Here is a 15,003-nt window from a genome sequence, read left to right on the forward strand (position 1 = left end):
ATCTCTTTTTGTACTTATAAAGCAGTTAACTGGCAAGAAATGGATATTAAGTTATGTATCTTATCCTAAATATATGATGCTTAGTTTTGTGTCATTTGAATGTATAACCAACATAAATTGTATTAAATATATGTATAATTTCATATAAGGTAATATAAATAAATGATTCTATATTATTTGTACAAACCTTACATTATATGTAAGACATAAAATTTAATATAATTCAATGTAATTTTTTACTCACAAACGTAAATAAAATTTAAAAATTTCATTGTTTTTTTTTTTTTTTTTTTTTAAAAAAATTTGTCTATTCTTATTAACATTCAGCAAAGTTGTTGAAAAATTAAAACACTTTTAATAGGGAAAAGAAAAAGATATTGGAAAATAAACGATACATACATATTTAGGAAGCACATCTTAAATATTGTTTCGCATAAGAAAAAAGATATTGATACCTGAAGATGAAAATCTATTTTTGCAACTTCTATTATTCTAAATGATGTCAATTTTGTTTTTATTTATACAAAAGTCAATTAAATTTCTACGATTCAACCTACTATACATTTCATTATTCCATTTAAAACATATTAAAAATTATTATAACGATAGTAATGAACGCTGACAAATATGATTGCAATTACACATACATGGTAAGTGAATATGCATGACAGTGTATTTCTATATACTATAAGATACGTAATACTCGTCAAACTTATGATATATTCCACAATGTAGTTAAAAGGAAATATTTGGGCTATAATAGATCATCTGCAACAGTATACAACGTACTTCGTTAATTTAAATATCATTTAATTTATGAAAACATATTACTCTTACCTAACAGACCACTATATTTTTGTTATAAATACTGTATTTGCTGGAAATAAAATCGTATCTGATAAATGTATTTGAGGAGAAAGCGTCCCAATGTTTGTTTTGGGAAACGGTACTAAATAAGTATGCTCGGTAGAAGCGTAACCCATATTTTCCATTTTATTTACGAAGTCCTATAAAAAATAAGAACTAACGTGTATTTTGATTTAATGTTGCTAAATATACCGTTAATAAAATTGTTATGCTTACTTCTATAGTATTTGCGGCGGACATTGATATTGTTTCTTTCTTACCATTCGGCAGTCTTAAACAAAGTCTTAGAGCAGATGCACTATCTACATAACAAATACACTTTTATTAATCGCAAGAAATCAGCTGTAATAAAAGGTAATATGAAATTAAAAAGTTTTACCGGTTTTAGTCTCGTTTATATCGGACTTTACTTCGTACGATCGTTCGTTCTGAAATAATAAACATGTATTATTCTGTCACAATTATCTACTGAATTACGTGTATTTTAATAATACCTTTGAACTTGTTTCTTGATTTTTCTCGTTCAATTCACTCGATTCATTCATTCTTCTTTTTTTAGATATATTTTCAAATGTATCAACTGACATACTTGTACTTGAATTCTGAATAGCTGTCGTAGCATTTGTAATATCTATAGGTATAATAATCATGTAGACATTCAAGATATAAATCTATTATTATAAATACTTGAAAATATTGCTTACCCGAATCATCCAAATTATCAATTGTATGTTTAAATGCCTTAACAGAATTACTAATACAATCCTACAAGTAAAATATAATAATTTTAATTAAATGTGAAGTAAAACCTTAGAAATTAACATGTTAAACGCCACGCCGGTTTTACGTGCCGTTCCGTTTACGCCAGTTAGCTGTCATGCGGATCCTTCCGGCCCGTACGGACCGGCGAGTTCTGAACGGAAAATCTAGCGCCAGTCCCTAGGAACCGGCGTGGCGTTTAACGTGTTAAATAACCAAATTCAAATGTTGAAAGCTTTACACATACTGACGAATTGGACGCAGAACTTTCTTTCGTTGATGTGGCAGTGCAGTTATTCCATTTTTTTAAATGAATTGAATTATTTGTTACACATCCCGGTGATGGATGCGAGCTCAACATGTCATTTAAAGCAGACATTAAAATATCTACAGTAATATGATTGTAAGTTCTGATACACTCTCCTGTCCTAGGGTCTATTACTGCTAGATAGGGGTATTCATATACATCATATAGATGCACATAACGACTACCATCACTTGTATTTGATAAAATCTGTTTAGATATGCATTAATATTAATGTATCTTTTTTGTTTCCTTCTTCCTTTTTTCTAATAAAAGTTAGATATACATGTTCTGAAATACTTACTTGCCATAAAACGAAATGATCCTTTACAATTTCTTGAATCTGTTGGTTGGACCATACATCTCTGTTAAGGATTTGACAAGAAAATTCTTGCGGGTTTTGAATATTTACAAGTAACCAACGGTTTAATGATTTGGCATGTTCACGGGCTTCCATAAAGGAACCCAGAAAGAGAATACCACATGGTGGACGAAATAAGTCCTCCAGTCTTTTTGATTTGCAATAAGACAGTTGCTTCACCCCAGCTACTTTTCTTGTCATTTCTTCTTCTTGTCGTTCTACATTAAGTATGGAATGATTAAACAAAATAATTATCTTATATGTTGTTATCTACTATAAAATAAAATATATTCACGGGTTTCTACTGCAAAATCCCTAAATCTGTCAAATACATTAGTTGATAATCTTGGAAGAGAACATATTGGACCAGATGGAACCAAAACTTCCTGCACTGGTAAAATGGGAGGTCTCACTTCTGGTTCTGGATCAGGTGTGCGTAACGGTTCAGGTGCTTGACCACTATCAAACATTAGACTTATTGCAGTTTCCACATTTCCATCGGTTAATGATAGATATTGATGAGCTGTGGCTTCACTCTCCCCTAATAACAAATGTAAAGTAACTTATTAACATTATTGAAATATAAAATAATTAAAGATGCGTCATTTGTCAATTTTTTAAATAAAAAAGTTTTATATAAAATAGGAATAAATTTGCTAATTTTTTATATTATTAAAACGATACATTACTTACCCGTTACTTCGATAAATTTTTCAATAAGTTCTTGATCCATTGTGTCTTTAGATTACAAAAATACATAAAATAAAATGTATAGATATTAACATAACTCGTAGGTTAATGCTAATTGCACAACATTTCAGATTGTTTCCAAAGCTTTTTTATCCAAATTAACCATAAATTTAATATTCTGTGCTTCTTACATCGCAACAACGCGAAGCGCCCACATCCTATGCTCAATACAAAAACGGTTGTCTACACTGCGATTCAATGATTCCAGAAACATTTTAACCACAGACGAAGTAGAAGATAGACTTAACATTTATTACACTTGTATATCATACAATTTAAAAATCATTTCTAAGTAACTACTAACATTATTAATATAGCATATATTATATTGTCAATTAACGTGCACGGTAATCATTGTACTAATTAAAATGAAGTATTGCTATACAATTAAGGATGGGGTAAATAATAATAAAGAACAAAAATAAAGTTTTAGATGTTTGAGAATTTTTTAAATTGTAATTCATTTTATCGTATTACTTTGTAATAATTTATACAGTTAAGTAGTAAACCAAGCTAAATAGAAAAAATAAATCACAGCGACCAATCGGACTCGTATTCCTTAGCCTTGTTTTCTTTGTAATTCTGAATAGTACGTACTGATATAATATGTGGTATCGCTTTCCAACGAATAATATTTCTAAACGATTGGATGTGTATTATTTTCTGTTCGAACAATAATTTTGCTCGATTAGCAAATAATAACAGCTTAATTCTAATTCTCTTTTCAAAGATAATGAAAAGGATCAAAACGTATTTGGCGATTCAAAAAACCGTTGTAAACAAATGTTCATTGGATAAGTAATGTTGATAATACAGCATGGAGGAATACTTAACTTTGATTTTAAATAAAAATCGTATAAACGTGAATAGAGAAAAACTTGCGAGTAAAAGTTGTTATTTTGCATCCCTATTTTCTCACAATTTTAGCGATTCTCACAATAAGGAACACACCATTAATTATGACATTGCTTTACATACTTTACAGGTTATTTTTGTAATATACGTATAATTAGTTAATATAAAAAGATTTTCGTACGTTATTGTGCAGTAATTACATAATTTTAATGTTTTTAGAATTTTGTTCAATGGGTTCATCATGAAGATTGTGTGTACATCGATTGTCATTCCATAAAGGTTTCTATGACAAAGTTTATGCAAGATAATTTTATAGAATTATTAAATTTGTTACAATTGAGTATATTGTTTGTGGTTGATGAACTGACAAATGATATTATAGATATTATAGTTTTATGTTGGTTATTGCCAGAGAAAGTAATTGACATATGGTTATTAGCACAGGAACTGAGCATAAAGATATTACAAGATATTTGTCTATCTGTTTGCTTAGACCAATTCGATAATCTTCCTCAATCTTTGCTTTTTGAATTACCCGCAGAAAATATTATTCAGTTAATAGGAAACGATAATGTAAGATCTAATACAGATTATTTAAATTACATAAGAAGTGGATGGATAGAGCATCACGTGGTAAATAATATTTTTTTATACGTTTATTCATGTTTGATTTTTATAAAATATAATTTTAAATATTTTAATTGTAGCTGTCAGATATCGTGGATATCAAAGAAAGGAGGCAACCCAAATTTATCCAAGGTACAGTCATATATGAAACAGATGAAAAAGGCATCATGGCTGCATATTTGTATACTTGGGATGGTAATGCTCTATGCAAATGTGTACAATTACATAGTATTCAGTATCCAGGAGAATGGTTAACTGGAATGCAAGTTGTTGCTAGAGGTTGTAAAATTATAAATATTTCTCATACATTTTTGTGGAGGCTTGTTAAGGAAGTAGAAATATTTAATTAAGGGTTTGTTACAATGTTTCAGGTTTTAGTGTATATACAGTTGGAGGAGAACTAAGATTAGAGAATGGACATTTTAATGAAATTATTTCACGTTATTGCCTTCTTTCTAAAAAATGGTACTATCAGGCAAGGTTAAAAGTTCCACGGAGGCATATGATTACTGTATTTATAGGAAATAAATTACTCGTAGTAGGTGGTGTGGGAATATATAGATTAAAGTTTGGTACAGTCTATATTCTTGATATTCACACAGGTTAAAAATTGATTTTATAAAATAAAAAAGGCACTTGTAAATATTTGGTGGTATTTATTAGTAATTATTGAATAATTTCAGGTATGTGGACAAGAGGTGCGGGTGCACCTGAGAATTTTAGCGAAGTTCCTCCTCATGTTGTTGTGAATGAATGTTTAATTTTTCTGAAATCGTCCATTCATATTTATTGGCTTAAATACGATTGTTGGATAACCCAACGTTTACACTGTAGACTTTCTAAGCAAATAATTGCGACTCTTACGAGTGATACAACGTTTCTTATAACCGGTAAATGTTGGATAAAAAATATTGACAATATTTATTTGTTTTTATAATGATTTTTATCATTTTTAAAAGGCAATGATGTAGATGAAATGATTCTCACAAGAATTGATATCGCAAAAGAAGACTTTGATTGCGAGGAAGGAGAATGTTTGAAAGAAGATGTAGATCGTATTGTAATGGCGCGTATTAAGCCTATCAGAATAGGCCATAGCGTCTGGTACACGATAAGATTCCTGCTCGTTTCTGGTATTGGTGTAATGATGCTAACCCCTGTGTATGATGAATATAAATACGTGCATGCACACACTATAATAAGAAAAGATTATACACGTACCGTTATCCCCAAATCGTATTGTTTTAAAATTATGGATCCCTGTTCTTTGTACTCCACTGTGTAATTAAAATATCTTATATACTCGAATGTGACGTAAAATGGCTCATATAATTATAGTACCATAAATCCAAGGAAAATGAAAAATCTATACCCTTTATATTTGAATCATGTTTTATTTATCTGAAATTTTGTAACGGAAGCAGTCTTCAAACATGTATAACACGACAGTGCGTACGATTACATGGAATAAGGACGTACATCTCGGCAGAGTTAAACTACCTCGTATAGCCACCTAGCAAGATTTTTTTTATTGATGTTTTAATGTACGAGGATGCTGGTTATCCTGCAAGTCTGACTATAGCGAATGTTTTCAGTTTACATCTTACGCTGCCGTTATGTACGATTGTGTACTTAAAATATGCTAATTCGTGTATACAGCAAAGCTCGTATTAGCGTATAGATTGCGCGTGCTATCCGTATTGCTTAACGCTTTGGATTGTTTTTTTTTATCATATGACGATATCATTTGTTTCTTTTTTTGCGATATGATAAGCACACAAAAAGTAAATATAACGTTCCATGATAATTTACATATAGAATAGCATGAATACAGTAGTTTTCCAATTTCTCTTTTATACACGAGCGTTACGTCGCTTATGATCGCGATTATTTTGAAGTCGCATATTTATACAGTTCATTTTTACATATTTCTTTTTTCTTATCGTTGTCCTCCCGATAAAATTCTAGAAACCTGAAAGAGATACGTTAAAGCAAAGGAATAATCAAACCTTTGTGATTGATACATTCTATTTTATAATATATGGGGAATGAAGTGGGAAGAGGAATATAAATAGAATAAATAAATCTTAGATCAAACCTTGTCGTGTTGCGATTTGTCACATGTGAAATCAGCGATTTCACTATTCGTTAGCACTGGTAACATTTAGGGCGAAAGCAGCGTTGGTTTCACCCTTTTTACCAATCGCACGAGCAACATACTGACCAACGTCGCTAGCAGTGCACGATTTGATACGCAACTCGAACGATTTGTCGCCGTCTGAACTGAAGAGGTACCTGCTGCTAGATTCCGGGAGTGCCTTTCCGTCTTTCAACCACGTTACTGTGTGTGTGTGTCATTAAAACAAAATGCGTATTAAAATTTATGAAAGTTTTACACTTTAGGAATTCTCGTGACGGAAGTGGTAGAAGATTTCGCTTACCTTTCAGAGGCGCGGTTTCAGTCTTGCATACAAATGTAACCGATTCGCCTTCGCTTACCGTTGCAGATTGTGGGAATGTCGCGAAGACTGGACTCTTCGGTTCCTCGTTTGGAACTGCAAACAAAATTGAGCTGTAAAATCTTTCGTTCCTTCGAGTTGGAATCGGCACGTATTTATTCTACTAAGTAGAGAAAGGCAGTTCGGGAAATGATCGTCAACGCACCAAGTACGTTTAATGTGCACGACGAGAAGCTCTCTCCTGCGTCATTGAATGCCTCGCAGGTATATGTACCAGAGTCCTCGGGGAAGATCTCGGCAATATTTAATTTATAGATATTAGCTTCGCTGCTGTATTGGAAGTCTTTGCTAGGTTTGATTTCCTTGTTATTGTGAAGCCAGACCACATCGAATTTTTTCGCACCAATTATTCGACAACTTAAGGTTACGGCTTCACCGTCCTTTACAAACATACTGGTCACGTGGTCTACGATCTTTGGAGGTTTATCGTCAGTTCTCTTTTTCCCCGCTGCACTCGCCATGGCTGAAATGCGCATGCGTTTCTTCAATTATTCATCTCTACCCTTTCGCAGCGAGGATTCATTGTTTACGAGTTTTCGTGATTTACTTACGTTTCACGGTTAATTTGCAAGAGGTAGTTACGGTACCGATGCTGTTGCTCGCTTGGCAAGTATATTCACCCTCATCTTCAGGGAATACCTCGTTGATCGTGAGAGTTGCAACTCCATTTTTGTACTTCAAGCTCATTATTCCAGACGAACTTAGCGTCTAAAAGGAATGTTTATCGATTTAAGGTTATGTCATGATTTCGTTAGTATTTAACTTTCTTCTCGTATATATTGAAATACTTGCCTTGCCATTTCTAGACCAGTTAACCTGTGGTTCTGGATCGCCGTCAACATTCACGGTTAATTCCAACTGTTCTCCGTCATTGATGGTCAGATCGTTTAACTTTTTCGTGAATTGCGGCGCTCTCATCGATTCATCCGGAGGATCTTCGTGAAATAATATTTAAGCAAAAGCAACTATCACGGTCGTTCGTTCGATCGATGCGATTATTTCTAAAAAAAATAATTCAGACTTACAAATCAATTCCTTTGTCGTACTCCTGGACCGAGATGGACTGCCGGCGGTATCGAGTCCATATTTCTTGACACTTCGTTTCTCCGAACTGGAGTCAGTAGTCTAAAACACAATTGTATTTGTCGAAGTATCTTTCTTTTACAGATGCCATATTCTTTTCCGTTCCACTTACCTTGTAGGAAGATGAACTCGTGGAATTATGCTTAGTGGTAGTAGTACTACTGTAGTTATGACCCTGTGTGGTAGTAGAACTGTATCCACTGTATCCACCGGCTTTATGTACTGTCACGATCGGTGGCGGTGCCGGTTTTAGCGGTTGCTCGATGAATTTCCGATCTATAAATTTGTCACATAAGATAAGAGTTCTATCGTCGTGCAAGAAAATAAATTGGAAAATTAGTTTCGAATCTAATCAAACTGCATGCTGGAAGAAAAGTAACGAAAAATGTAGGAAAGTCAGATGCACGTCTGTTCATCTCTTGTTTTTGTCTTTGATTCGAGGAAACTAAATGGAAAAGACAACTTTGTGCAAATATAATCCTACCTCCGGAATGTAGGAGGTCGTGCGCTAATTTAAGTTGCTCCTCGGTTTCTCCGGTGCCTATGAATAAATATTTCATACGTTTCGTTGTAATCGATAATAAAGGTAAAGGTAAGCTGTACAGGTATATATAAAATATAAATATAAAATATAAAATATAAATGTTCCTCCTTTAAATTACCTTCAACGATGACTACGCAACTAGTTTCATCCTTTCCATGGATGTTGGTTGCGACGCAACGATATTTACCACTATCCTCTGGTTTACAGTCTATTATTTCCATTGTAACAACACCGTCTGCGTTTGTCATCGCGTAGTGATACTTGGACAGCTCGTCTCTATCTTTGTACCATTTCACCGTCGGTGGTGGATTACCACTGAGACAGCAAAGTAGTTTGCAAGTTTGTCTGACTTGAATGACACGAGGTCGAAGCAAGAAGGTGAAGTTGGGTGCCGATTCGATCGTCTCTAGCCAGACGTTGTAACCAAGTGGTTCTCTCCTTCGGACTGGGTGCAGTTCTGGTCTGTATTTTGGAATTTCCCTAGGTAGCGCTGAAAGTCGAGAATGATGATGTTTTTAATCATCCGATAGCTTATGGTTCCGAAAACATGCTGCTGCAAAATAGTGAACGATAGGACACTTGAAACTTACGTTGCACATTCAGGAAGACGACTTCCTCTCTGTAGCCATAGTGATTCTCTGCCCTAATCACATATTCTCCTCTGTCCTCTAGTTTCACTCTGTTGATGATGAAGGTATAATCGTCGCCGTGGTATCGTTTCATGAATTTCACGGACTGCCGGAGTTCCTGGTTGTTGTGGAACCACGTGAGAGTCGGAGAAGCAATTGCGATCACACGACAGGTGAATTTCACGCTCTGTCCTTCGTATGCAAACGCGCTGGTCGGCTTTATGACGAACCTAGGCGCCGCTTGTCGTCGATCTAAGCATATCGATTGAAAACGATCGGATTTTAGCGAGTGAGAAATTTTTCTCGACCCTATACACCGCTTTCCAAGAGGAGCGTTATCTCTTACCAAAGCACGAATCGTAGATCTTGTATTTTTCAATCAACAGTTTCCTAAGAGACGAATATTCGGCTAATCGACCAATAGGAAGAACGTATTTGTCCCAGTTCTCATACTTGGCTCGCAACCTGTCTCTAAAGTTCAGATACCGGCTGCTCGCAATTGGTGTCGTACGGTTACTGTGATCACCGGTTAGCCAGGGATGCAGGAGACATTCGTGGGCAGTCATGCGCTTTCTAAACAGGAAGATATTCATAAATGCGTCATTTCGTATCGAGATTTTTCGATGTGTATCATCGATATATCACGAACAGAACGTACTCTTTGTTCTTGACGAGCAACCGTCTAATGAAGTCCTTGCCTTCTTCGGAGACGTCGCGGAAGGCTTCCTCGTCAAAGTCCCAGTCGCAGGCCTTCACGTTCTTCAGAGTTTCGATGTCATTGTCTCCGGCAAACGGGGAAAGACCGCTTAACCTGTAGAGTGGATTTCAATCGAATTAATTGTAATCGTCGTGGAAGAAAATAGGAAGAAAGCCTGCGTCTCTCCTATAGAGGCGGATTATTGCTTACAGGACATAAGCCAAGACACCGCAAGCCCACATGTCCGTGTAAAAGCCGACTGGTTCGCGCTCAACGATCTCAGGTGCGGCAAATTCTGCCGTGCCGGTACTGATCTTCACCACCTCGTTGGGATCGAGTTTCGTAGCTAAGCCAAAGTCGATCAGTTTCACGTTAGTACTGTTACGCGTCTGGCACATGATGTTCTCGGGTTTGATATCTGAAAAAGGGATAATAGCGAATTTAATTTTCTAGCAGAAGAAAACCCTCTTCGTCTCTTTGAACAACGATCTATAAAGAAAAACGGATCTTTTTACCTAAATGTATGATGTTCTTCTCGTGCATGTGTTTCACGGCTTCGCAGATCTGCCTCATGTAGTTGATAACTTCGGCCTCGGACATGGTGTAGCCCTCCGCCGTGATCCTCTCGAACAGTTCACCACCGGACAAGCTAGAGGACAAGTAAGAAACGTGCAAATTGAGAAGAAAGCATGGAGATCTCGGTGGAGAATTTTGGCCGGTGTACCAGGTGAGCATAACTTTCTTCAGCCTTTCGGTTAAAGCTCCGTGCGAGTACTTACAATTCGAAGATTAGGACCATCTCGTCATCGTCCTCGAAGGCATCGTGAAGGTTGATCAATTTCGGATGATGCAACTGATTCATTATATCGATTTCTTTCCTGATGAGTTCCTTCTCCATCGCGTGGGACACAGGGATGAACTTGGCCGCGAATATGTTCCCGGTGGCTCTCTCCCGGCAACGATGAACCACTCCAAACGCGCCGGTTCCGATCTCCTCGAGAATGTCGTATCTATCGTAAACCGAGATATGTTTAATTTCGACCGGTTGCGGCACGTATTTGCTGTAGATGTCGAACACGAATTGGTCGTAATCTCGTGGCTTCTCGTCGCTTCGTCCGCGGATCTTCTTGCCGGTCTCGTCCACTTTGTACTCCTTTTGCTTGAACTCTCTCTTGACGGTGCCCTTGGTGGTGATCAGCGGCGTCACTTCGCTTGGATCGGATCTACCGTAGATATTTTCCGCGCAAATTCGGAAGTCGTACTGGTGTCCCGGGCTGAGCCCGGTGACCGCCATCGAGCAGAATCTGGTGTTTCCGACTCTGATCCAACTGGTCATCGGATGTTCTCGTTTCTCGACGAGATAGTTGGTGATGTTGCTACCGCCGTCCCAAACTGGTGGTTTCCAGCTCAAAGCCAACGAGTCGTGACCGATATTGTCCACCTGCGGGAATCTCGGTGGATCTGGTCTATCGCTGATCTGTATCTTGATGATCGCACTGTCCTGACCCAGGTCATTTTCAGCGGTGATACGATAAGGTCCCGAGTCGATACGACTGCCGTCTATGATGGTGAGCACGGCGTGTCTTTCCTTTACCTCCACGGTGTAGTGGCCTCCTGACTCGATTACCTCTCCCTCTCTCACCCAAGTGATCTTTGGTTTCGGATATCCGGTGAATGGAATCTTGATAACCACGTTGACGCCTTTGTCGAAGAACGCGGTGTCTCGGAATCTAGGCGGTACGTTCAATTTCGGTGGCGTTTTGATGAGAAGTTCGCCCTTGGTCGATTTCACGCCGCACTTGTTCACAGCGCGACAGAAGTATTCGTCCGCGTCTTCTCCGAACACGTCGTGGATAATCAAATTGTGCACGTCGCCTTCCGAGTATATGTTGTATCGGGATCCGCTAACAATCTCCCGGGCACCTTTGAACCACGTGATCGTAGGCTTTGGAATACCGATGATCTTGCACTGGAAGTGCGCGTTGTGGTTCTGCACGCAGCTCACCTTGTGCAACGGCTGTATCACCTCCGGAGCTTTGGCTGCCTGAGGATCAGCGATCTTCACCGAAGTCGAAGCTTTCGACTCCGGTCCTAGGCCAGCGGCGTTCTGCGCAAACACGCGGAACTCGTACTGCCTTCCTTCGATCAGGTTGCTGATGTTGATCTGCGTAGGCAGACAAATGGCGACGTTCACGCGCTGCCAGGCCTGACTACCGACTTCGCGTTTGTCGATCCAGTAGCCTTGAATCTTCGAGCCACCATCCGATTCCGGCTTCTCCCAAGAGAGATTCACGAAGTCCCCTCCAACTTCCGTTACCTTTGGTGTTCCAGGCGGACCAGGAGGATCGAACGGTGCCTTGGCTTTGATGGGATTGGTTCCCTCGAGTGGCGGGCCCATTCCGTTGTCGTTCACTGCCATCACGCGGAACAGGTACTCCTGTCCCTCGGTCAGGCCCTGTACCATGAAGCTGCATTCTTTGCAGAACGACGAAACGATAATCCAGTGGGTGTGGCTGATGTCGCGACGTTCGACGACATAGTGAGTGACGCGAAGACCACCGTCAAACTTGGGTGGATGCCAGGACAGGGTGCAGGTGTGTTTATTAATGTCCGAGACATCGAGAGGTCCGGTTGGCGGGCCAGGTAGCCCGGTGATGTACACGTTGAACGAACCGCTCACGCTACCACTGTCATTCGAGATGGAAAGATCGTAAACGCCAGCGTCATCTTTTTGAATGTCTTTGATGAAGATAATGAGATATTCGTCGAACACGGTGTATTTGATATGGCCAGTCTCGACCACCTTGCGGCCGTCTTTCTTCAAGGTAACGTCCATCGGCTGATCACCGCTATAGTAAATCTTGATCTTCGTGTTGTCGTTCTCAGCCAGGTACAAGTCATCGGGCATGCGCTCGATGCGAGGTGGTGTGCCGATCTTCAGCCGGCACGTGGTCGTGGCTATACCGAGCGGATTCGAGATTTGACAACTGTAATCACCGTCATCTGCGTCCCAGACTTCGGATATCACGAGCCTGTATATTCCGTCGAATGCTTCGGCTCGGAAGCGACCGCCGATCGTGATCTCTCTGCCATTCCTCAGCCACCTAAAACGTACAAGGTAAAATAAAGTTAAACTTTCGCATTGGAAAATCTTTGGAAAAAGGGGAAAGCTTTGACTCGATGCAAACCTTGCGGTTGGTAATGGTTTTCCGGTAGCCTCGCATTCGAGTACCAAAGTCTTGCCCAACGGGATGTTCGTACTGATTGGCAGAGTTTTGATGAATTCCGGTTTTTCACCGCCTTCGACCTCGCAGATCTTGACAGGCGTGGTGCAAGAACTCGGTTCGGACCTTCCTGCAGCGTTCACCGCGAAGATTCGGAACTCGTAGTCGCCGCGTTCGATCAGGTGCAACACGGTATACTCGGTGTCGGTAACGTTGTACTCGTTGCACTTTGCCCAAAGTGCGCTTCCTACCTCGCGCTTCTCGATAACGTAACCGGTGATGCGACTGCCTCCGTCGGAGATTGGAGCTTCCCATTTCAGGTCGACGTAGTTCTTGCCAACCTTCACTACTTGCGGGGTGCCTGGTGGCGAGGGCACGTTGAACTTGCTCTTCAATCTGAACGGCGCAGAGGTTGGACTAGGCTTACTGAAGCCAGCTGCGTTCTTTGCGCGTATTCTAAACTCGTATTCGTGTCCACTCAACAGATTGTAACAGATATAAGTCGTGTCCTTGACCAGGTAGTCGTTTGCCACTCGCCATTGCGCGTCGTCGGCGGGATCGCGGAACTCGATTTTGTAGCCCTAAACGAAAAACGAATTCAACTTTCTTTCCTTTTATTTCGAACATGGTTTCACGTGGGATTTTGTTATTCGATTCGCGTACCTGAATTCGAGATCCACCGTCGGATATCGGTCGGGTCCATACCAAGGTCGCGTTCGAAGTGTCCCAGTCGATAACGCGAGGCTGTCCAGGAGGATCGGGCACCGTGAATGGGAATTTCGCGGTGATCGGCTCGTCGGCCTGCAACGGGTCTGATATTCCGTACTGGTTCTCTGCACGGACGCGGAAGTTGTACGTGCGGTTCGGTTCGAGGCCGATCACGTCGTAATGAGTGTTTCTCACGAAACTGCTCAGTTTTACCCAATACTGAAATGATTCGTCGTTTATTAGCTGGCGATGGTTTAAAAATCCAGAGATACCTTTGACGGAAAATAGTGAAAGAGAGGTCTCTACTTACGCCAGCCGGATCGAACTTTTCAACGATGTAATTCGTAACAGGCGAACCACCATCGTCGAACGGAGGTTTCCAGGACAGTGTACAGGTTTCGGGCGTGATATCGGAAATGTCCAGTGGTCCTTGCGGCGGGGATGGTTTGTCTGCGGGGCATCGTTATGTAAATCGACTCGAAAGGTTTCATTTCTTTGCAACAACGAAGGTTCTTTGCGAATGCTTACCGACAACGAGAACCTTGCACGAAGCAGAATCCGTGCCGACGGTATTCGTGAGATAGATGGTGTATGTTCCCGTGTCGGACCTCTTGGCTTTCTTGTTGATGAATTGCGAGGCGACGTCGGTGGTGTCGAATTTAATTCTGTCACCTGTGAGTACCTCCTCGCCGTTGATAGACCAGCTTGGTCTCGGTTTTGGATTCGCCGTATAGGGAACGGTGATGGTGAACGGTTCTCCGGCAATCACCGTCATGTCGCGGATGCTCAGGTCGGACGTGATCTTCGGTGGGACTGGAAGAAATTCGAGCAAAATCGTGATTACCATGACGCGATATCGTGCCATTTTCAGTGACATCTGGAGCACAGTGGTAGGACGAAGGTTCGTTATTTCTAACGAAGAGCATGAACTTACATGGCGGTGCACTGGCTCTGATCACGTCGGAATTGGAACTCCATGGTCCGCGTCCAGCAGCGTTCTCGGCCGCAACGCGGAACTCGTAATCGTGATTTTCTATGAGACCGGTTACTCTGAAAAGGTGGAATCACGGTTGACG

At 39.8% G+C, this 15,003-nt stretch overlaps 3 protein-coding genes across 3 annotated transcripts in view; 1 reads left to right on the forward strand and 2 right to left on the reverse strand.

The window, feature by feature from the left end:
* Positions 1 to 733: 733 nt before the first annotated feature.
* Positions 734 to 3,269, reverse strand: LOC108552607 (UBX domain-containing protein 7). The gene is made up of 10 exons (XM_017907239.1): positions 2,985 to 3,269; positions 2,587 to 2,832; positions 2,235 to 2,509; positions 1,874 to 2,140; positions 1,572 to 1,632; positions 1,362 to 1,498; positions 1,247 to 1,295; positions 1,084 to 1,169; positions 838 to 1,007; positions 734 to 768 (listed from the first exon to the last, which is right to left on the reverse strand). Exons 1-9 carry the CDS (start codon positions 3,022 to 3,024, stop codon positions 849 to 851), a joined length of 1,320 nt encoding a protein of 439 aa, XP_017762728.1. The 5' UTR covers positions 3,025 to 3,269; the 3' UTR covers positions 734 to 768; positions 838 to 848.
* A 589-nt stretch (positions 3,270 to 3,858) lies between these two features.
* On the forward strand, positions 3,859 to 5,854 carry LOC108552608 (uncharacterized). The gene is made up of 6 exons (XM_017907240.1): positions 3,859 to 4,026; positions 4,116 to 4,529; positions 4,604 to 4,802; positions 4,895 to 5,125; positions 5,207 to 5,413; positions 5,483 to 5,854. The coding sequence occupies exons 1-6, from the start codon at positions 3,859 to 3,861 to the stop codon at positions 5,806 to 5,808; spliced, it is 1,545 nt and encodes a 514-aa protein (XP_017762729.1). The 3' UTR covers positions 5,809 to 5,854.
* Positions 5,855 to 5,897: 43 nt separating this feature from the next.
* Positions 5,898 to 15,003, reverse strand: part of bent (projectin protein bent) — a 67,830-nt gene continuing 58,724 nt past the window's right edge. The window contains exons 86-106 of the mRNA XM_017907230.1: positions 14,862 to 14,977; positions 14,456 to 14,740; positions 14,238 to 14,377; positions 13,883 to 14,146; positions 13,184 to 13,800; positions 10,775 to 13,099; positions 10,511 to 10,644; positions 10,206 to 10,413; positions 9,957 to 10,109; positions 9,645 to 9,871; positions 9,260 to 9,550; positions 8,788 to 9,159; positions 8,610 to 8,666; positions 8,238 to 8,401; positions 8,068 to 8,167; positions 7,835 to 7,977; positions 7,594 to 7,750; positions 7,188 to 7,505; positions 6,965 to 7,078; positions 6,622 to 6,864; positions 5,898 to 6,495 (exon numbers count right to left, since the gene is read on the reverse strand). Of these exons, the coding sequence (XP_017762719.1) occupies positions 6,665 to 6,864; positions 6,965 to 7,078; positions 7,188 to 7,505; positions 7,594 to 7,750; positions 7,835 to 7,977; positions 8,068 to 8,167; positions 8,238 to 8,401; positions 8,610 to 8,666; positions 8,788 to 9,159; positions 9,260 to 9,550; positions 9,645 to 9,871; positions 9,957 to 10,109; positions 10,206 to 10,413; positions 10,511 to 10,644; positions 10,775 to 13,099; positions 13,184 to 13,800; positions 13,883 to 14,146; positions 14,238 to 14,377; positions 14,456 to 14,740; positions 14,862 to 14,977 (6,385 nt within the window). The 3' untranslated portion in view covers positions 5,898 to 6,495; positions 6,622 to 6,664. The remainder of the gene's footprint in view (positions 6,496 to 6,621; positions 6,865 to 6,964; positions 7,079 to 7,187; positions 7,506 to 7,593; positions 7,751 to 7,834; positions 7,978 to 8,067; positions 8,168 to 8,237; positions 8,402 to 8,609; positions 8,667 to 8,787; positions 9,160 to 9,259; positions 9,551 to 9,644; positions 9,872 to 9,956; positions 10,110 to 10,205; positions 10,414 to 10,510; positions 10,645 to 10,774; positions 13,100 to 13,183; positions 13,801 to 13,882; positions 14,147 to 14,237; positions 14,378 to 14,455; positions 14,741 to 14,861; positions 14,978 to 15,003) is intronic.

This window comes from Eufriesea mexicana, unplaced genomic scaffold, assembly GCF_001483705.2.
Source record: "Eufriesea mexicana isolate 0111107269 unplaced genomic scaffold, ASM148370v2 scaffold7348, whole genome shotgun sequence".
Taxonomy (NCBI): Eukaryota; Metazoa; Arthropoda; class Insecta; order Hymenoptera; family Apidae; genus Eufriesea; species Eufriesea mexicana.

What these genes read in the sequence shown, in the direction of transcription:
- LOC108552607 (XM_017907239.1), bottom strand. Translation starts at nt 3,024, where the DNA reads ATGGATCAAGAACTTATTGAAAAATTTATCGAAGTAACGG. An exon ending in GTTCTGCGTCCAATTCGTCA is followed by an intron (nt 1,633 to 1,873) that starts GTATGTGTAAAG and finishes TTTTACTTGTAG; the next exon opens with GATTGTATTAGTAATTCTGT. An exon ending in CCGCCGCAAATACTATAGAA is followed by an intron (nt 1,008 to 1,083) that starts GTAAGCATAACA and finishes TATTTTTTATAG; the next exon opens with GACTTCGTAAATAAAATGGA.
- LOC108552608 (XM_017907240.1), top strand. Translation starts at nt 3,859, where the DNA reads ATGGAGGAATACTTAACTTTGATTTTAAATAAAAATCGTATAAACGTG. An exon ending in AATGCAAGTTGTTGCTAGAG is followed by an intron (nt 4,803 to 4,894) that starts GTTGTAAAATTA and finishes ACAATGTTTCAG; the next exon opens with GTTTTAGTGTATATACAGTT. An exon ending in TACAACGTTTCTTATAACCG is followed by an intron (nt 5,414 to 5,482) that starts GTAAATGTTGGA and finishes CATTTTTAAAAG; the next exon opens with GCAATGATGTAGATGAAATG.